At 39.1% G+C, this 21,306-nt stretch overlaps 1 protein-coding gene and 1 long non-coding RNA gene across 5 annotated transcripts in view; one reads left to right on the top strand and one right to left on the bottom strand.

Moving 5' to 3' along the window:
- The first annotated feature begins 4,063 nt into the window (after positions 1-4,063).
- LOC131882769 (5'-AMP-activated protein kinase subunit gamma-1-like) overlaps positions 4,064-21,306 on the top strand; it is a 60,693-nt gene continuing 43,450 nt past the window's right edge. Inside the window, exons 1-4 of one of the 4 annotated variants that reach the window (XM_059230026.1) lie at positions 4,064-4,209; positions 4,747-5,331; positions 15,094-15,284; positions 15,410-15,712. In XM_059230026.1, coding sequence (XP_059086009.1) covers positions 5,211-5,331; positions 15,094-15,284; positions 15,410-15,712 — 615 coding nt within the window. In that variant the 5' untranslated portion in view covers positions 4,064-4,209; positions 4,747-5,210. Of the gene's footprint in view, positions 4,210-4,746; positions 5,332-15,093; positions 15,285-15,409; positions 15,713-17,103; positions 18,235-18,519; positions 19,152-21,306 lie in introns of those variants that run through there. The other 3 variants (XM_059230025.1, XM_059230024.1, XM_059230023.1) reach the window with 3 other exon arrangements.
- On the bottom strand, positions 15,294-17,045 carry LOC131882771 (uncharacterized). Its single transcript, XR_009373529.1, has 2 exons — positions 16,700-17,045; positions 15,294-15,683 (listed from the first exon to the last, which is right to left on the bottom strand). It is a non-coding gene; the product is annotated as an uncharacterized LOC131882771 (long non-coding RNA).

Raw genomic sequence — 21,306 nt, 5'->3', positions numbered from 1 at the left:
GTTTTAAGATAGTCGTAAATGAACGAAGCATTTGTCGCAAATGCGGCATGCAATCTTTTGAACTATAAGTGTATATGTTCATTGAAGTAAACCTTGGTTCACCTATTCTATAGTATGCCCCTATTCTATATCTCGAAGTAAGTTACCGTTTTGGGGCAAAGCCCCATCCTGAGTCAAGATTCAAAAATTCATAATTGACCTGTAAGGACGCATTTTTGACAAATCAACTATATTCTAAGGACTCTTGGGAATAGGGAATGTTAAGTGAAGGAACTCCAAGGAAAAATGTGGTCTGGCACCCTGATTTTGGGCACTTTGGGGAAGGAGAACTAAGACAAACATCACAGCCAACTCTCATCATCCGCCCATTGAATTTTCAATAATCGAGTGATTTTCAATGANTGTTATGTACTGCACTTTGAGAGGGCATAACTTTGGACCCAGTCGCTCGATCGAGCTGACATTTGAAATACGCAATCGCAGGGATCTGGGGCCAGCCTTATTTGAAGAAGAATTTAATTCATTGACTCGAATTGGAGTTGCTAATTTTCAACCTTACCATCCCCGTCCATACTCCAGTGGTTCATGGCTTGGTGTATGCATATACGGTGTAAACAACAAGAGCAATAACGGCGGAATTGGAAATGTCGATGCATGTATCATGAATATACATCATACAGGGTGGAAAGAAATTAAGGGCCGCTCTTTGTCGCTTCTGAAAATCCTACCCCCTAATTCAAAGAATGATTTGGTCAGATTGAATCTCCAGTTTTCATTAACAAGGATTATTGGAAAACCTAACACCATACCACGAATGATCCGATTTTACTCCAAAGGAGATTGGTAACCTTCTGACGTTTGGCTACCTAAAGATTGAGTCTTGAAAATCCAGATTTCGGTCGTCGGCCCGGTCTGTTCAAAAAGGATTTATGGCATTTCCATGAGGGTCTCCACTTTCCAATGGTTTGAGCATGAACACTGAAAGGCTCACCAACGTTCCTTTGTCTTTACCGGCCTTCAGGATGCCTTTAGCCTTGGTTCTGACCTTCAGACTGCGCTCACTTGAATTTTCAGACATTGTTTTGACCGCACTGTATCAGAGGGTTACCCATCGCCTCCAGGATATCGTTAGACCATTTGTTATATGTCACTAGGTACTTAACAGTTCCTCTTAATGAATGCTTGTGGTTTAATGTCAAAAAAATCTTTGAGGAGGGAGAAATGTTATGAAAAACAGCCATGGAGGTCCTTAATTTCTTTACACCCTGTAGTTTCATACCGGTTAACGTCCAAGCATCGAACTCCAAGGTACGAGCTTTAAAAAACTGGCCTCAGTTGACATAGAAATGTAGGACCATTTCGCCTTCACCGGAAATTTGCTTGTTTCAAATTGCTCCACATGACACCACCCAAAGCACTGAGCAATGGACATAAGGCGTTTCCAAACAATATTAGGAGAAAACAGACTGAGCTGGTACTCCGTGACGTAAACCTTAATTCCAATGATCTTGCAAAGGCGAAGTCATGATTTTTTTTACAAACACCACAACTCCCAACTCTCAAAGGATCCGATTTTTATTCAATTTAGCTCAATTGTGGAACAGAAGTTCGATTTCATGTCTTATCAAATATGATTGATCGGTTGAAGAGTTTGTTGATAATTGAACTGTTATCAAAGGGCTAGAACTTTACGGTCACACTGTTCTTCAGTGCATTTTATGCGCACTTTTTGGCCTCCATATTGGCACAATTATTTACAGCTCTATTCATCCCATTAATGCGGGAGAGGATGAATCTTCAGGTTGCAATCGAAAGATGCAATCCTGGCATTTAATCCCTGACATTTAAACCTTGACTTCTCTCAGTGTCCTATTTCTTTATGCTGCAAGGATTCTTGTCTTCAGGAAGTGTCGAAATAAACTTGTTCCTTGATATGAATGATATTTTCCGTCAACTATTCTTGCCATGTTCTTTGCTAGTTTGACGTCCGCCTTTTTTAAAACAAATAAAGAGTGACAATAATAACTGGAATAGCCTCATAAATCAGTGCAGATAAGGGTGCCAGCACGAAGAACATTGAACACATTTGTTTCAATTGTTTCCAAGTCGTGAGAAGGCTGCTTGTTTTTGAAGTTCAAATTTTCAGGCCTAATTTAGCCCAACAGAAATTGTGTTATCGTCTTGGCAACCAAAACCAACCTTCGGAATCGCAGACTGATTGACTTGAATTCTGGTCTGATTGGCCAAAGTCCAGTGTTGTCAAAGCTCAAAATTTAAGGTAAAATAAAGGTGTCTTGTATTTTTGGACCATAGCGCCGGGAGAAAGCTTTATTATCTATGGAGAGTGCTAAAATATTCTTTTCTAAAAGGTGAATTATTCTTGCAGTGCGTGCTCGAAAAAGCAAAACAATGTATTACATAAAGAAAAATATACTTTGATGACATTCCCAGACCATTTTTTTCTATTCTTTAAAAAACTATCGATAGCATATTTTCACTTTCCTAATGAACGCTTAACGTAAAAGATCAACATTTTGCAATTTTGTTGCAGAAAGTGTTGCCATTGGCAGATAGTCGCCCACCGCGTGTTCCAAAGTTTTTGCCGGTTCCAAATTGTTGTACAATGACACTTATAGCATTTCTAATGCTATTACTCTCCAAAAAGTACCTTTTAGATGATGTAGTCACCAACCTCACTAAGGCAAGTTTGTATTCAAATTTAAGTATAAAAATTCAACTTTTCAACCTTTCCAACTATTGTTGGGGAGGACCATGCAAAAATTCCCATGCCCAAGACCTTGGACGAAAAATAATCCAAGTAAATGTCCAAATGAGCAATTTCCAAAATCGTTTTGTCTCTTTTCTATGTACTTTAGTAAAACTCTATGCATTTTTCGTTTGTTTGTAAGCCATATTTAGACTATTTTGTCTGCTGGGATGCACAAAAAAAAACTGTAGATAAGTTGAATAATTGAAAAGCCCTCTTGGTCAACATAGCGTTATCTGACTGCGAATTGAATTTCTGGGTATTTGTTGCACCATTCCGCAATTTCGGCTTTAAATTATGCCCTGTTTTTGTAGGCCTCAACCCTACATGGGACAGGATATATATATATATAAACTGAACACATTGTAAAACTATTGTGATCCAATGAGAATGAGAATCTCGCAATAAAGACTTTTAAAAAAATACATTTGAGGGGATGTTTGAGCCTGATATTGTTAACTTATATTAAATTCCATCCATCAACAACATCCCTTGAATGACTGATCCATCATGGCATTGAAACCTGAACTGAATGCATTCTCGGACGGAACACGTTTAAGGTTTGGGTCTAGAGATCTGCATGCAGCTTTATGACAATCGACAAAAAAAAACACCGAAGTATTTAAACACTAGAACTAGACGAAGCAGAATTTGGACGGGTATGTTAATACATATGATTTATTGGTTTATAAGAAAAAACGATTTAATATTGTATGTTATAGATTCGAAAGGGATTTTTAACCTCAAAATAATATTTTCAACCAGCCAGAGACATATTCTTTTTCATTATAAATAATTAGGTTCGTCAAACTTGTTTAAAAGATTATCTCCTTCAATTTCATGGCATGATACAATTGGGCAAAGAATTTGAACTAAACTTTCATCCTCCTCACATATTTTCATCTTTTGCATCCAAACCCTGTTTCTCTTACCGTCAAACAAAAACTCTCGTTCTTTGTAAATCATTAATGTCCAACAACTCGTCATACGATGGGGGGTTCCCTTCGAGAAATGTTTTCTACAGATTCGTCTTAATCAAAAAGCTGATCACAGCATCACCGAAAGTGCTTTCCCAAATCGAATTTGGCCTCATTTGCCTCAACACTATCCCTCATTCTAGCTCTCTAATGTGAAAACGTATTCGAGTACATTCCCGGATATTTCTGCTTGTGCGCTCTACGCTTCACACTCTTCGTACAATGGAGATTGAATGTCGGGTTGTAGAGCTTCTCACTCGGCAGTTTCACTTCCACGAGAACAGAGAAATGAGGGCAAACTGGCCTCTTTCCAAAATGACTTTTGTTTTGTGCGACGAGGGCTAAAGTGGGACATCCTCGGTCTTCCTGATCCATCCGGAACTCATCTCACCTTCCTCGTCAGCTGACGTTTTTTTTAAATGAAAGTGCTAACGTCATGAGTCCATCAGCGGAGCCTCTTCTCAAGTAAGTGTTGGTTCCTTTAGGACCAAAAGGTTGATGAAGTTTTTACGTAATAACATCGTAAAAAGCATCGGGAATTTTTATCCAGATGGAACTGGATAAAACATGAATTTCAGAGGAGTAAACAAAGAATTATGTTCGTATCGCACATCATCATAACATGAGAATTATTGAACTTACACCAAATCAAAACAGTTGATTATACTACTTGAGACGTGTCTGTAGGGCTGCCAGCTATATCAATGATTTTTCGCTACTTTTGTTTTTTTCTTAACCTAAATTGTGAAATCATAGTGATATTGAACTCTGTTATCCTGATATCTAAACCGCAAATCAGAAGTTTGATTGAGATTTGAAAATCAGTGCTTCTAAATACGACCCAAGTGCACTTTTGTAATTATTTCCCCCAGATGTCTAAACCAGCTGCAAACAAAACACAAGCTCTTCTAAAATCGAGGATTTGCAAATACAAAAATATTGTTGTCTATTATTACATAAGTTTCAAAAGTTGTTTCTGACTTAAGGGTTATTGTTTTTCAGCTTTTTGGTTCAAAAACTCAAACCACTTGGCGACACTTGAGCGATGCCTTCCAAACCAATTCCGAAGCCAGATTGACCACATCACCAAGAGTTGCCAGTTTGTGTCCAGACTGATAAAAGAAACGATATGTTGTAACAAACGCATTTGAACATGTTGTTTTAGTCGTTTTTGGCGGACCGCCAAAGTTGAGGTTGCCATCCATGTAAACAAAAGCAAGATTGGGTCTCCCTCTCTCTCAAGGGAACATTGAAAATGCAATGCTTGCGAAAGACCAGTTCGTCAATTGTCATGTGCCAGCCTAGAAACTCATGAATGAGTGCTGTTATTGCTGAAGCTCTTTGTGACGTGTTTGTCCGTGAATATCTTTCCAGAGGTGGAGCAAGCAAAAGATGGAACAAGTGGTGCAAGTGTTTCTGACTATCTGTGTTTTTCAACTTGAAGCAAAGTGTTCAATTCAGTGAAGATGCCGCATAAATTGCCTATAATGGAAGAGACTCCTCGAGGAGAGCTTGATAAAGCTGCCACGCCTCCGTTAGTGAATGAAATGACTGGAGGTCAAACTGGCACACCCAAACTACAACGATGTACGTACAGTAAGCTGACCCGTGGAACGTTTTTGAAACAATTAACTGATTTAGAAAAATATTTCTAATGAAATAACATAAAGTTATGTCTGGAGCAATTTTGCTGCGTTGCAATATGTGAAAGAGTAACCCAAGTATGAAGTCGGGAAAAAGAATCGAGGCTAAATCATGGGGTCAATACTCAAGTGTGGAATTTGTATGAGAACAAAAAGCCCTTAAAAACGTCAAGGATGAATAGCCCAATTGAGTAAAGGACTGGTTCAAGCACTATCAAAAAGGTCCCTAATACTTGATGTCAAGGGTTGTGATACTTTCTATTGAGTGCTGCGTTGTTCAAAGGTTCTATAATAAGAAATTCAAGTAATAGAGTAGATCTTCTAACTATTCTACGTTTTCTTATTGTCAGTGTCTTGTGATATTTCAAAGTATCATTCGTTGTGTACAAAAATAGTTGTCCCAAATTGCTTTTAATGAAAAGAAACTATCTAAATCATCTGAAGGACATGGCAACTGAACATACTTCTTAACCACCTGAAAAATGGACATATGCTTTTGAAAAGTGTTAGAAATGTACATAAAATATTTGGTCCCAAAGTGTTATATTAAGCACAAGCCTTTGTGACACTTTCAACAGAGGGCGTTTTCAAATGATTTCTAGAGCCTTGAATGCCTCTAATTGGGAGGTATCTGTCTCAAGTTCATATTTGGAACCAAGTAATACCAAGCAGTTACTTCAATTATTCTAGAAAGGGGCCTGACTGGAGATGACAATGAGATTCAGCACTTATTTCCCTTAAAACCGGATCTTAATTTGGACCACTAATTAGGAATATCAACTAGGGCAGAAACTTCTTAATCAATTTATAAGTTCACAAGTTTTTCATATCAAGTATTATTTAAGGTTAGTATTTTGCCAAAATAATTGAATAATGTGTATCTTGCCATTGTATCTTAGAAAAGCGGGGGGAAATACTGATGAATTGTACATGTTTTTAACACTCAGATCCATTAAGAAAGTGTTTTTGGCATAATCAGGGTTTCAAGGTTTACAACAATAACCTTGCTTTCAATTTAGTAAGTTTGTTGGATGTCAGAGTAATGCACGTTTTGTAATGTTTGGGTTTGTTCCCTATTGCGATATAAACAGAAAGACAAACAGACAAAATGAGAGTCTTGGCGAAATTATTTATTTGTCGCACAATGATATTTCCAGTGACGTTTCTGTCGCTCTTTAAAAACTAAAACATATTAAGGAATCCTTTCTACGAGTTATGTTACTTTTTTATTTTAGAATCATGAGATTCAAACCTTTTTATCATGTAAGGCATGATATTTGAGCAAACTTGTGTTTCAATAATGATAATTGAATCTAATTCCTCATTTTATTTGCTCCTTTAGTACTAGTTTTCCATTTTTATTCGTTTTTTTTTCGTAAGGAGTGAAATTCCTCTCTAGATATTACAGAGACTGAATTTTTCAATGGATTTGCTGAACAGAACAGACTTTTTCCTAGGGTTCTTTTTGGACATTGATAACAGGTTTTGGACGTTTTCCTTGGACACAAAAAATGCAAAAGGAAGTTGATTTTTCGGGTAGTTATCTGTTGAAAAGTCAAAAAGCTATTTAAAGGTGTTTGAACTTGAAATTGGTTAAGTATGCCCATTATTATCAGAGGTAGCCTTAACTGGATTGACCAAAGCCTTGAGTGGCTCTTTCAATAGGAAGCATCTGACACATATATATCCACACCTGGACTAAAGTGATAACAATACCGGGTGGCTACAAGATAATTGCAATCTATAAGCTACGGGCAGAAAATATCAAATGAGTTCGCCCATCTTTTGTCGATATTTACTCCTCCTACTCAAAATTTAATTGCTGCAACTTTTTTTAAATGGCTAAATTATGTTCATAAGATTAAATACATTTGAAGGAGAAATCGGACGTGAGGTCGGGGCTACCCGGTATGTGTATTAACAATTCCAAGAAAAGAGTTTGAGTGGATGCGACTTGCAGACTCAACCCTAATTTTCCTTGAAACCAGTCCTTGAATTCAACCATGAATAAGTAATGCCTGAGCGTTAACAAGCACACCAATTAGATATTTCAACATGTGCTGGGATATCGATTTTTGCCTTGCCTCGAATATTTTCCAGAACATTGAACTTTTATTTGAGCTTGCCAAGTGTGTCCAGCCTTTCTCTCACAAGTCAAGAAGCTCATTTTATTCCCAAAGAACGAGTGCTTTGATTGAACAAGTACAAACGAACATTCCAAAAAGGCACTTGATTGACATGTGATGAATGTGAATTATACTTACCTAGAGAATTGATTAGTTGTTACGTCATACCACGAACAAGACAATTGAACATTAGACAAAAGATTCAAATGACGTACAAGTAACGTCTAATGTAGATAGGATCAATATCAGTACGAAACTCCAACATCATCAAAAACAATTTTGGAGAAACACTAACTATATAATTGAGGTCACGAGGAAGTCTGAAGTACAAAAACTGGGAGAGAGGTTAGTTTTCCGCACTTCAATACTCTTTGTTTTAGAAACCATGGAGCAAACATGCTGTTATTCTAAGTCAACAATTATTTTTGTTTTAAGATTTACTTTAAACTGGTTTTCGTCATGGCGGTATTTTAAGAAAAAACACCCAATTGTGCGCAATTCATTTCAGGCCTTTCTTACGCACCTTTTCCTGGTGTTCTTTTGATAGCCTTAATCACTAACAGGACTTGACAAGTTGCTCAAGAGGAATTGTCAAGCTATCTACTTAGCCTACTCTTATTTTTGTTTGTCTAAGCTCCCAATGGTTTTCTTGGAAATTGGAGGTGCCTTGTCCAGATGAAAAATGCCTTGTCCAGACTTGACTTATGTAAAAAGGACATATTTTTTGCTTTGGCAATGACAAGGCGAGATTTTTTGTCTCGTCTTCTTCTCTAGTGCTTTTCAAAGTGACGACCGGACAACTCGACTCAGAACAAATCAGCCCTGGACAATTTCACCCAACGGACAACTTGACCCAGGACCATCCGACCAAGAACAACTTCATCAAGTGGACAAATTTGACTCAGGAGACAACTCAACTTAGTGGATATCTTGACCTTGGGGACAACTTGAGCAAGGGAAAACTTGACCCAATACAAAAAACTTACTTAAAACAATAAATATTTATGCAACAAAGACTGAGTATTTATACATAAGACCAGAATTGGATTCAGTTTTTCAAAAATTTATTTGCACTGCAAAATAATTTTATTTTTCTCAGGGACATGACAATAAGAAATGCAAATAGAACCTCAATACTTAACACGCAAAAGAACAACTATAAATGCATTTGCATTTTAGTCTCGGTCTATTCACCTTGAGAGGTAAGGCTTGCTGGGGTGCCTTATTGGTAGAGCATCCGCTTACCAATTTGCGAAGCCTGGTTTTATTCTAGGCTTGCCAAGTCCAAGCTTGTTTGTGTTATATGATTACCACATGAGTGGCTGCTTTTAACAACCGAACTGGCAAACCTGTGTTCATTTCCAAGGGTGAGGTAATAATTAATATTGGTTGTGATGACGAAACGGGAATATCTCTCCATTGGGACACCCATCATTCAGATGGCAGGCCGAGCGAGAGAGCTGCCATCTGACTTCGTAACAAACAAAACAAAACCAACACCTTGAGAGATAGGTAAAATAGAGCACCCACAGGAACCAAATTTGATCTAGAAACATGCATGGTTTAGAATATTAATTTGGGGGTCCAAGTTAGGAGACAACTTCAAGGCCTTTGGATTTCAAGGATTGTGAAATAATGAAATATATTGAAACCTTTGGTAATTGCATCAAACTTTTGCAAAATTAGTTTAATGTTGTTTTTGGATGTGTCTTTTTTGCTTTTAAACAGGCTTATGTCTTTGCGTTTGATTTTTTTTCTTTGAAAATAAATTATTTGGTGCTTTCAATATTTTTTGTTTGTGATTATGTGGCCCTCAAAGGGATTTTTTTGCTCAGCCCTGTCATTGGCATTTAAAGTTGTTTTTCTTCTTTTTTCCATGATGGAATTTCCATGATGTTCAGTTTAAAACCACCTGTCCATGTTAACAATGGTCCAAAATGTCCTTCTTCATTTCTGTATTTTGTGAGCCTCGTATAAAATGCTCATTTTCAAGTTGAGGAGAAATAAAAGAAGTTTGACGGTTCAGGATGTTTCAGCTATCTAAACAGCACGGACAAGCAAACCGGCTTTTGCAAGTCGTCGAAATTCCTACTAGACGTCTAAATCACCATTTATTTGAGGCTTAGGCAATGATGGTTTTTGGGGACATCAGATTTCTACATCAGTGCATATAAAGGGAAAGGCAAGAAACTGCATTTTATTCAAACTCAAAAAATCATCCTAACCAGGAGAAAAAATGCTGAGGATCTGACGTGAAGAGATTTGAAATGGCTCTTTAGACGTTTCAGTTGAAGCAAGGTATATGGTGTTGAAGTAGCAGCAGCATGATGATGTCACCACAAACTTTGGGAGGGCACTTTTCAATTCAGAAGAGGTGCCAAAAAAAACAAGATGCAAATCGCTATATTAGAAAAAAACGTTTCCAAGATTTCAAAAAGTCTATTGGAAAGATTGAACATTTTGAAAGAGGAAAAATAAGTTCAAAAAAAACTTTTTTCGGCCAAAAAGTATTTTTAAGTATGTTTGAGTAAAACTGACATTTTATAAAAAGTGCGATTGTACATGAACCATTCCTTTCATGATGAAAGAACTGAAACCCTAATTTAATCCCTTAAGAAAGAACTAGTATAGCTCAAAAGTAAGAGTTAACTCTCAAAATTTGATGGTGACGTCATCTTCCTTTCATGCTTTTCATGCTTCACTGTCCCAATTTTGTAACAAATCATATGCTTTTCTAGTTACATATATATTCTTTAAATGTTTTATGTTAAGAACAATCAATTACTTTATTACTATCTAAATTTCATGTATTTGCTATAATTTGTCAAATCAAGTGTTTTACTCTAATTTTTTTTTTTGCGGACTTCCTTACCCGCTACCGGGTAAGTTCAAGACGAGAAGAATATTCATTTTACTTGACTTTTATTTATATATATTATTTGATTGACCAACGAATTAGAATTGGCTGATCTGGCTAATCCTTGAAAATAAGTTTGATCAGGAATTTTAGTCAAAAACTTGTCCAAGTCTGACTTAAATATGAACGAAAATCCTAATGTTTTTCTTATTTTCACAAGTAGGGCTATGGCCACCATAAAAACACAATACACTTTCTGAAGGGGGAACTATTTTGTTGAGAATATCTCAAATTCCGCTCATATTTGGCAATATAAACAATAAACAGATACAAAAGACATCAAGGTGTTGATCTTGTGGGCTGCTCATGGCAAAGCAATAATAAAATCTTCACAATTGATCAATTTTCAGACCAATACTATATCAAATTGAGTTTATTGTTTAAATCATTTTATCATTGACGTTTCAAGACATCATCCGGACGCACCTATGTAACCAAAAGACGAGCAAAGTTGAGCAGAGGTAGCGCCCTCTGCTTCGTCTAAGTGTGAACTAACAAACGCAAAAATGCAAGGTGTTATTGAATTAAAAGATTACAGCACAAGTATTGTGACACAAAAGTACGCAAGCAACTCTTCTGCAAGACTTTTCAAATCCAGTGAGGTTAAAAGTCCAAACAATGATAGCAAGTAAGTAAGAATTAAAAAGTAATGTGTATATTGCATAATTGATAATAAGCCAGCACTTCCAACGAAAACGTTCTTGGCAAGCCAGAATATTTCAAGCTTTTGGTGACTGGCTTTAAAAGCATCACTTTTGCTAAACTCGAGCAAAAAAGATGAAAAGATGATCACGAAAAGTTATTGGTATGCTACAAGTATACATTATAATGCCCTGAGGGACACCCGACTTGACATCATGTATGTCACTAAGCGATCCCTCAACCTTAACTAATTGTTTCCTACCACAAATGAAACTTCTTAGCCAATTGAGAACCTTGCCTTGGATCCCAATCTCATGGAGCCTGTTAACTAAAAGGCCATGATATCTACCTTGTCAAAGGCCTTGGCAAAGTCGAGATAAACTACATCGACTGATTCATGACTCTCCAGTCCCTCAATAACCTGCTCTATATGCTCAATCAGTTGGGTAACCGTGCTAAAATGTGCTCGGAACCCATGCTGGCTAGGAGGAAGGACTTCATGTGTATCAAGAAATTCAACAAGTTTGAACTTCATGATCTTCTCAAACACCTTCGCAATATTCGAAGTGAGAGAAATTGGCCTGTAGTTACTGGGGAGTGACTTATCTCCCCCTTTAAAAATCGGACCAACATGAGCTACCTTCAGAGAAGAGGGGAACTTGCCCTGGTCCAAGATGCAACGCATCAAGTACGAGAAAACAGGAGCAAGAATCTGTGAGCATCTCATCAGAAACTGAGATGTCACCCCATCAGGGCCAGGGGAGCTCGAGAGTCTCAAGTCCCTGATGGCCTCTAAAGCATCCTGATCTGTGACTATAAGATCATCTAAATGCTCAGCTTGACATACCTTGCCAGTCCCAACAAACTCATCAATAGAGCAATGGACTGTTGCTCCTAAACTCAGTGGAGTTGAAAACAAACCAGAGAACTGATCTCCAAGTATGTTGGCCATAGTCCCTACATTGTCTATGGCTTCCCCATCGACCTCAAAAGGCCCTACAGGGTGTTTGATCTTTCTCTTAGAGTTTGCATAAGAGAAAAACGCCTTCGGATTCGACCTCACCGCTTGAACAACTCTACTTTCCTTGTTCAACTGATCTGTCTCAATGGAAACCTTAATTCTAGCAATTATATTTGCTTTGGTCACTCTTAATTTAACGTCTAAATTATGTGTTAAGACATGTTGTACAATCAAGGAAGGGACAATTACTGTCAAATAAGCCAGTTATAATCTCCAGACTCGAGGCTTGCTGGGGTACCGTATTGGTAGAGCATCCGCTTTCCAATTTGCGAATCCTGGTTCGATCCCAGGCTTGCCAAGTCCTAGCTTCTTTGCGGTGTTTAAATTACAGCATAAGTTGCTGCCTTATAAGCTTAAATGGGCGAACCTGCGATCATTCCCGAGGGTGAGGTAATAATTAATGTTGCACGTTTGGTTGCGACAACGGAGCGGGAATATCCCTCAATTGGGACACCCATCATCAGATGACAGGCCGAGCGAGAGAGCTGTCTTCTGACTCCAAACAAACAGTCTCCAGACTCAATATGAGGTCCAGTCTATTCCATCAATGTTATTGTTAGCTTGAGATGTTTTGTATCATGATTACAATTGTTTTGTCTGAGATAGAGAATCTAGCTACTTTAAGAGCCCACTTCAGATGAGTTTTTATTTTCTAATTACAAATCAAATAGTCAACGGTCACATTAACAAAGCAGACACATTGCGTCAGATTATAGAATATGAACACCTTTATTGCAGCTATCGATCATGCCATTACATATCTTTACCTCAAAGTAAACAACAATGCCCACCAACACAATATATTTCCATTCATCGTCATATTTGAAGAGGTTTATTGCTGATCATTGTATGATTGGACTCTTTACACATAAGTTACTGCATTCTAAGTGATTTTGAACCATCTCCCAATCCATCTTGTAGAATGATCATTTCTCCACAATGGTGCATGCTCCAATTAAATCAGATATTTGTAAGCCACATTCGCAAATGAAACCTCAAAATGTATCTTAAAAAATAGAAACTGGGTGATCTATCTTTATTGGAAATGTTTTGAGTATAGCCTAGAGCATGGCTTGCAAGAGACAAGTTGCACCAAGAGTGAGGTTTACAAATTTCATGTTGATGTCCACTTTTTGTTCACACCACTATTTGTCAAAATAAACTTTTAGGAGTTACATGGCCTACTATGACAGACTTTGTTTATTACATTTATTGGTATTATCAAAATCAACAGTATTAGGAGGCCAAGCAATATCAGCGTAAAGCCCTTATAAATGAAACACAAGGAAATGAAGACAAGCCAAATCGTTGAAATAAATTTGAGCAAAATTCCGGTTGAAAGAATCTTGACAGAACCTTAATTTCCTTCTGTTTGTCTTTGCTCTCCATTGTGAAACATTAAGCGTTTTGCCTTCAATTTAGGTACAACACATGGATCAATTTTGCAATTCAAGATTTTAATGAAAATTGCAAAGCTGGTTGTAAGGGCGTTGGATTCAAGCTGGATTCAAAACTCTCTGGATCAAGTCTCACCCTAGTTTTGGATTTAAAGCTTTGGGACTTTAGAGCCAACGTTCTCATCACCAATATTCGGACATTTAGGCAAGCGTCGGTACCAGCAAACAAACTTGCCTGCCAATGCCAGTGATGCAAAATTGGCTCTTCAAACTGGTTTGAACGAAGCTGACCTTTCCTGATATAGCAATGCGAAAGAAGGGTCAGCTTCTCAAAAACGTGTTTGAAGCCCCAAACTTGAATCACTGACTATGCTACCAGCAAACAAACTAACCTGCAAGAGCTTGCATTGCCTAAACGTCTCCATCACAGTCTGTGGTCCCCATACATTAGAGATACAATGTGAGCTCCAGCTGACAACGTACCATGCGTCCCAAATTTTTAAGTTGCAGCTGCTTTCAATTATAAGTTTAAAATCATTTTTGCTGGAAATCGCAATGTCGAAATATCAACCTCGTGACTGATTGAACTTCGTGGACATGGAATGGGCATGCTGAAGGCTGTAATGTCAATTTGGGAGGTTGCCCCTCCGGATTCTGGCCTAAGGATATATGGGGCAAACTCACGACTTGTCATCAATCGAAAACCCTTGGGCCATTATGAAGCAAAGACTGTCACAAAGATGCGGGTGCTACCAAAATTGACCAACTCAAATTCCAAGAGAAAATGACGTGGCGTGAGATTGATCCCAAAACCTTTGAGAACCTGATAAATGAAATGCCAAAACGAGTAGATATTTAAATCAAGATGAAAGGGGGTTACATTGGTAAATACAATGCTTTAGAAAGATTCACCTAACTAAAATAAGAAAACAGCATTGCTGTAACAAAACATTTTGGGACGTGCTGTACACGTAGCTCCATGTTTATTACAAATTAGATGTCAAAAATGTTTGTAATTTTACTTTTCTACGATTTGAAAGGTCTCTCAGAAGAGTTGATGGTTTATTTATGGTGTTCAAATGCATCAGCAATAAGTTGTTCAGCGAATAAAACATTGTGAAAGTCTGGCATCTTACAGCGTATTTTCGTGTTTCTACGTTTGTTTGTTTGCGTCCAGAGGAGGCATAATAGAATGAAAAGGACTGCAAGCAATCAGATTTGCCATCAAGAAAAGGCTTGTGCACCATTGTTCAAATGTAACAAAACAGTTGGGCTCTCTACTGATGCTGAAAACCAAGTAACCAACCTATTCGATGGTACGTATTTGTCTAGATCAGATGAATGAGTACGGGCAGAATAATGATTAGATATACTTTTTATGTGTTAATAGATTTGTGCTCTAAATCTTTCACGAGATCTAGTTTGTAATTGAAGAAAAGTGTTCATATTTAATTCTATTTTTTAAAACAGGCGGCAGGTTTGTCAAGCCGAATGTTCGTCTATGATGACGTAACTATTAGCTAATGTTCTTGGAGACCATGGGACAGTCAATCAGTTTTTAAAACCATCAAGAGTTTTCACCCAACCTCTCTTTCTTTGACAGTCATCGTGGAATCCAGCAATGGACAACGAGTTGGAGTCATTATTAGGCAGCGAACTTCCACAATGGACTCAAGACCCACTCGTTATTCTCACGATGAATCCAGTTCGAGCTCGTCTAAGCTTTCCACATTTTTGGACTCATTACGCCCAAGATCCAAGTCCGATGCTGCCAAACGTCCACAAAGAAAAACGGTGAGTGTGTCGGGGGCTCGTGTCTCAATAGACGCCTCGTATAGCATTTATAAGAGATGCAAAAGACAATAAGGGGTTCCATAAACGAATAAAAATAAACAAGTCCAGGCGATATCGTGTTCTAGGGATACGTGCCATCCCCAATGTCCATGTCTCCGTACAACCAAACCCCAAGTGGATCCAGATCTTCCTCACAACCACGTTTACCCACAACAGCGGAAGTTGACGAGAATAGGGGCAGTTCCACTAGAGAAGATCCAGTTCCAGAGCACATCCCATTAAGGCATGTCCGAGTGCTATCCAAAGAAGGCAGCAAGGATGATGGCGGGGGTCACGCACATCAAATGATGACCAAGGTCATGAACATTTTCCGCGGGAGAAGTTCCAGCTCTGCCACCGCTGAAGACAAACATAGGCTGTTATTGAAGGTAAGATGAATGAATGCATATACATATATGATTGAGCTTCTTGTTATTTCCAATCAATGAAATGCTGCATCATTTCGAGTCTCAGATTACAAACAAGTGCTGCGTTCTGGCAAGATATACATGTGATTGGAAATTACGCAGTCTTGTTTCGGATTGCCTCAACGAGCCTTCCTTTCGGGTCCATTCATGGAAAGAGAGCACAACACCCTCGTCAATGTAGGGCGTCTTTCATATTTCTTTACCAAAGAAGATCACACCAACTAGCCACTGGCAAAAAAAACATTTTCTAAAGGGTCCAGAATATAAGCACAGATGTCCTAGACATCCACACCTAATGCTACTTAGAATCAAGTTCTGAAGTATTTGGTGGATAAGCATTCAAAAACAGCTGTAAAAGTTACTAGTGAAAGGCCTGACCTTGAAAGGCAGGCCCACCGTCTAGTCGAGGCCAGGCCTGAAGGCAGGAAGTAGTACATGTCTATCCATCACAGTCACGTGGAGCGAAGAAAAGTGAGAGTTCCAATGGCGGCACTAAAGAAAATTAGAGACCACAGACTTTCTCAGGTCCAATATATGCCGTTCTTACGGTCTCAAGACTGGAATATTATCAATATTAAATTAGAAAAGGCCTTAGTTTTCTTTTCAAGAGGCAATTATTTGGAAAGGGAGAGTATTCTTGTACTCCAAGGAACCCATGAACTAGAGCATTGATATTGTTCCAACTGGTTTCGAAAATATATTTATTTCTTTTCTGAAGTTCCTGCTAATCAAAGAAAACTCAACCATGGAGAGTTTCCAAGTGTTTGACCTTTCAGTATCAGGTTTAGCAGGCCTTCGGTGTTTGTTCTCCTGCTTGTAGGGAGAAAAATTTACTGAGAGGCCCTATTGCATCTACTGACAAGGCCCAAATCTCCTCCTGGCAGATCCTCTCTAGTAATCCCTCTCCTCTGGTGGCGCACGTACTCACGGAGATTTGCTCACTCTTACCCAAGACCTCGTCGCGAGGGACAGCTGTCATTTGAAGGAATTAATTGCAGTTCCCTTCACTTTCTCAGATTTAACAAGGATCCCCAGCCTTGACGTGGCCAAGAACAATGGCGTGATTTGTAGGTTCTGTTGGTGCTCGTCACGCCTCTTCTAGCTTCCGGCTCTCCTGGATCGAGGTGTTCTTACGTGATTGAGTGAATGTATGTATTCGCTCCGTAATAATTGAACAGCAGTTCAAAAGCGCGCCAAGATATAGCTGCAGGCCGCCAAGCACCACTTTGCTCTAGTAGTGCCTGAGAAAAGAACCGGCTCTCATTCTCCCGGCAGATAGAATTTGGAGCGTTGGTATATTTACACCAGAGACGAGTGAGGCACGCACGTGAGTCAAGAGCAAGAAAATACAGCGCCACTCACTCACCTTTTAGTGTGCGTCGTGAGCAAGAGTCAACTAATCATCCATAGATATGCCCGTAAAAGTGAAGACATTGTGTATTTGAAGTTGATTTAAGTGAATCGAGAGTTCCTCTTTCAAATTTTGGAAAACCAAGAATTTCTCAGATTGAAGAGGGATCGACCTTTAGTCGAGCAAGCCCCCAGTTCCATGAAGCTGGAGTGAAGTTGAGGTTTGAGTCGAGAGCTCTGGTACACATGATTACATAATCGAAGTACACTCATTCTCCGACACAACAAAACAAACCTGATATCCCTAGTTGCAGACAACTGTGAAAACATACCAATAACTAGACCAAACTGGCCTTAAGTCAACTGTCAGTCATTGATTGGTCATGATCTTGTTTGATGCGATTGCTTACATTTCCGGTCAATCATTTGCGCCTGTGGACCGAAGCAACTAACTGCGCAAGAGCTCCAACTAAGTTCGAATTTGTCCATGGATGAAGAGGTCTTCAGTTCAATCGCGCCTCATCACTCAAAGTTAATGGGAAAGGAAGCTAAGCGATACATCAAATTCTAGGATATAATCGTCGTTTGGGTTAATACTTGAAAATTGCCCAACTTTGTCGGGAAATATGGCAAAGAAACAATAAGGATCATCTTGACTTGTACCTTGAGGCATCTAAATCTCAAGACGCAATTTCTCGCTCGGCCTGAATGCAAGTGTCTCCGAATGTGTAACTTCTACAGTTATTGACCGCCGGTTGGGCGCCATCTCAAATAATTTCGTTCGGCGCTCCCTTTCAAGGTGCAAGTCTGAAAAGAGTCTTTTGAGCTCTGAACACATGTGTGTGTGTGTTGATGAGTCTGTTATCAGAGTATGATGTTCCACGCAATTCAAGTAGTGTTTGACGAATGAAGTGCCAGCGGAATGACTTCGTATGTGAACACTTGGCTCCGAAGAAAACGGTTCGATTCATCGGATTCCTCCGAGAACAATGACAAATCCACTGACTACTTTGAGGAGTACGACGACTTTCAAGAATATGATGATGGCGATTTGAATGAAGATGATTGCCTTTATCGATCCGTGGAGAATGGAAAAATCCACACTTGTCGCCGGAAGTCACTCGACCCGCAAGGTTGGGATTGTGTTGCTGGGCGAAAGATTAACAAATGGACCCGCAGATCTTTCTTTCTTTGTTACTAAGGCAAATAACAACGTTGTTGTTACCAAACCACCCTCTCAATTATTTTTCGAGGCAGATGATATTAATTAAGTCGAGGGTATCACGTGTTCCAAAGCCCAAATTTACGAATTGTAGCGTGCACGGTTCCATTTTACGTTGAAGGGAAGGAAGGGAGAGCGATAAGGAGGGAAGCATAAGTATCGAAATTCAATCCATCAACACAATCCCGTTCTACAGCAGAGCAAGAATTACGATACTGCAATGAGCTGGACGTGAATGTGAAGCCAATTCCCGGACAAGGATATGTTCCTCGAAGATCGCGCCATATCTCCATTGGGGATTCCGATTGTAAACGAGTCCCTGTGACGCCTCCTTCGTCGCTCACTTCCAATGGATCTGCTCCTCGAGGGTTCGTCCGGGTTCGCTCACAATGGCAAAAAGCTGTGCGAAGAATGTCCGGCAGCTCCGGTAGCGGCGGAAATGGCACGCCTAGTCCGGAGATGCCCCAACCCCCACTGCCCATCCTTGTTCCACGGACCATTTTGGACCGACCCACCGGAGGGGGGCGGCGGACCCGCCATACAAGTCTGACCATAGATTCCGAACCTGCACCCGTTTTCGACCCCCATGCAGACCGTAGGTTGCAACGAATGCATAAAGCGGATTCTTCCCCATTACCTCAGGGACCGCCTCTTCCAGAGCAAGAGAGACGCAGACGTGCTTCCCAGCCAGTGGGCAACCGGTGGGAGAATTTTCCCTTCAGCTCGGCTTTTACTTATGGGCGTGGCACCACGGTCCCATTTCCTTGCGGAAGTGAGGCTGTCATGATAAACTCAGCCCTAGCCCATCAAGCGTTTCAATCCTATATGGTAAGCTCTCAACGGAACAGAAAGAGTCTGGGGAAGGTCCTATTTCACATTTCAAATTCCTGAGTACATATTGACTCTTCTTAACATGATTTTCGTAATCTGAGAAGTACTCTTTGAACTGTGCTTTGTCAAGATGTAACTCAAGGGACACGGTATATCTGGAAGGAGGTATGGATTTCCTTCTTCTTTATCAGGTCTCATAGATGGCGCCAAAGTTTGACTTTCTTCTGCAATTTTTCGACTAGATCAGGCGACAGAAGACCCTCTTTCGATGGCGAGAAAAGCCTTACTTTCAAGGCCAGGGTGCGGGAGAGAATGATAAAAAAAAGTCTAATCTCCTAAACGAACGTTTAAGACCCATTTCTTTAATGCATGACGTAAACCTAACAGCAAACAACTTGTAAAAACATGGCTTATGATCGATTTTTAACGTCCCTAATTCGTCTTTAATGACCAGATAAGCAAGAAAAAACATTCACTTTTAACAATTGGCAATAGCTCAACACTTGAGACATTTCCATCACAAGAGTGTTTATGCTTGCTTCGAGTAGTAGAACTGACTTCAAATGTTCGTGGCTCCTTTTTCGCTTGCGAAGAAGCTGTTTTTATTTCGAACGAAATTTGAGGTTAACAAGAATTCATTGTTTCTCGCCCACGATTCTCCGATTTCTTTAGATCCAGTCAAAAAATGTGTGCTTCCTGCTTGTAAATTAACTCAAAGTCTTCCAGGAAGATATCATCAAATCTAAAGGATACAATCAACTATGAAGTGAGGAAAGGAAAGTCTAGCTCAAAACGGGCCTTAGAATCTACCAAGTTACCATATTGCAAAAGTTTTCTAAAGAAACCCAAAGTTAGATGGCCGCGACACATTGCTAATACTCCATTACGTCACATTACTCAAAATGAAGATTGATCCACAGAACGGTCTCAAAGAATATGGCACACGTTCCAGACATCAGCTGCTTCTGTCTCACCATTTCTACATTCATCTTGAACAGAAACTTGAAAGTTGTGTCTCAACCGCGGATAAAGATACATCTCCGACCAAAAGTTTGGTTTTTCAAGACAAATAACGAGCAACCGGGTTTTCAAACACAACATGTCATACCAAGGAGTCCTTATTTCTAGATCGACCTCTTGCTCTGTTCGCAAACGAAGCCCCATAAGGCATGGGAAGGGAAAGAACATAACGACAAATTCAAATTTGGCGCCCTCATTTTGTATGGAATTGTTGATTTTTGAAAAACCAACCTGCTCGTTCATCGGATAAAAGTTTCGATAAACGGGGGACTTGTGGCTATGAATTCAATCGAAAGTCACATTTTAAACAGTCTGTAATTATATAGTGAAAGTAGCTTTTGCAAAGCAAACTAGTTTTCAGAGCGAATGGGTGACAGCTGAATAGCTGATATGGTATGGTTTCCAATTGTAGAGGCGCTGCTTTCAATTGGCCGGAGGTAGACTGTTTTAGTTGCCGATTCAGGAGTTCTGACATTTTCGTTCTTTGACATGGCTAATTGTTCTCAACTTCTTTTCTGATGCTCTCTTGAAAGAAACCAATTTCCCAATATAACGTTTGAATACACCGTCTTTTTGTATCAAGTACTTGAATTTAGAAGTTGAGATAAATTGATGGGATTTTAGTACACTTTTGCTCTTGAGATTTGGTCTTAAACTAACCAAAGCTCTTGGGAAATTAACTCAATTTTCATCAGTGTTCTCAAGACGCTATTAGCTCATGTGAAAGGTTCAAGGATAACCAGTCTTTTGATCAAATTTAAATTAGCCTTTGAAATCTTGATTGAACCCTCTGGAGTACTTAAAAGATATTATTGGAGAAGTAGTTCAACCGCAACGAAAAGATAATCATGATTTTTTTGCTATTTCTTTGCTTCAAAGCCTTTCTTCATGAATTGTTTTTGGCCTTTTTTTTTTGGTTTGGTTTTTCACGGGCTTTTCTAACCGCTACAGGGAATGTAATCCCCAGTACTATTAAAATGAAAGATTATAATTCGTCTATTTATTACCTTTCAATTTTTATATGATATTTGGTCTACAAATGAATTTCAGTTGGCTGACCGAGTTAATCCTTGAATGTAGGGTTGATCTGGAATGCTATCTAAAAATTTGTCCAAGTCTGACTTGAAAGATG

This window comes from Tigriopus californicus, chromosome 6 (genome assembly GCF_007210705.1).
Source record: "Tigriopus californicus strain San Diego chromosome 6, Tcal_SD_v2.1, whole genome shotgun sequence".
Classification (NCBI taxonomy): domain Eukaryota; kingdom Metazoa; phylum Arthropoda; class Copepoda; order Harpacticoida; family Harpacticidae; genus Tigriopus; species Tigriopus californicus.
This window is presented reverse-complemented; position numbering and strand designations above follow the sequence as displayed.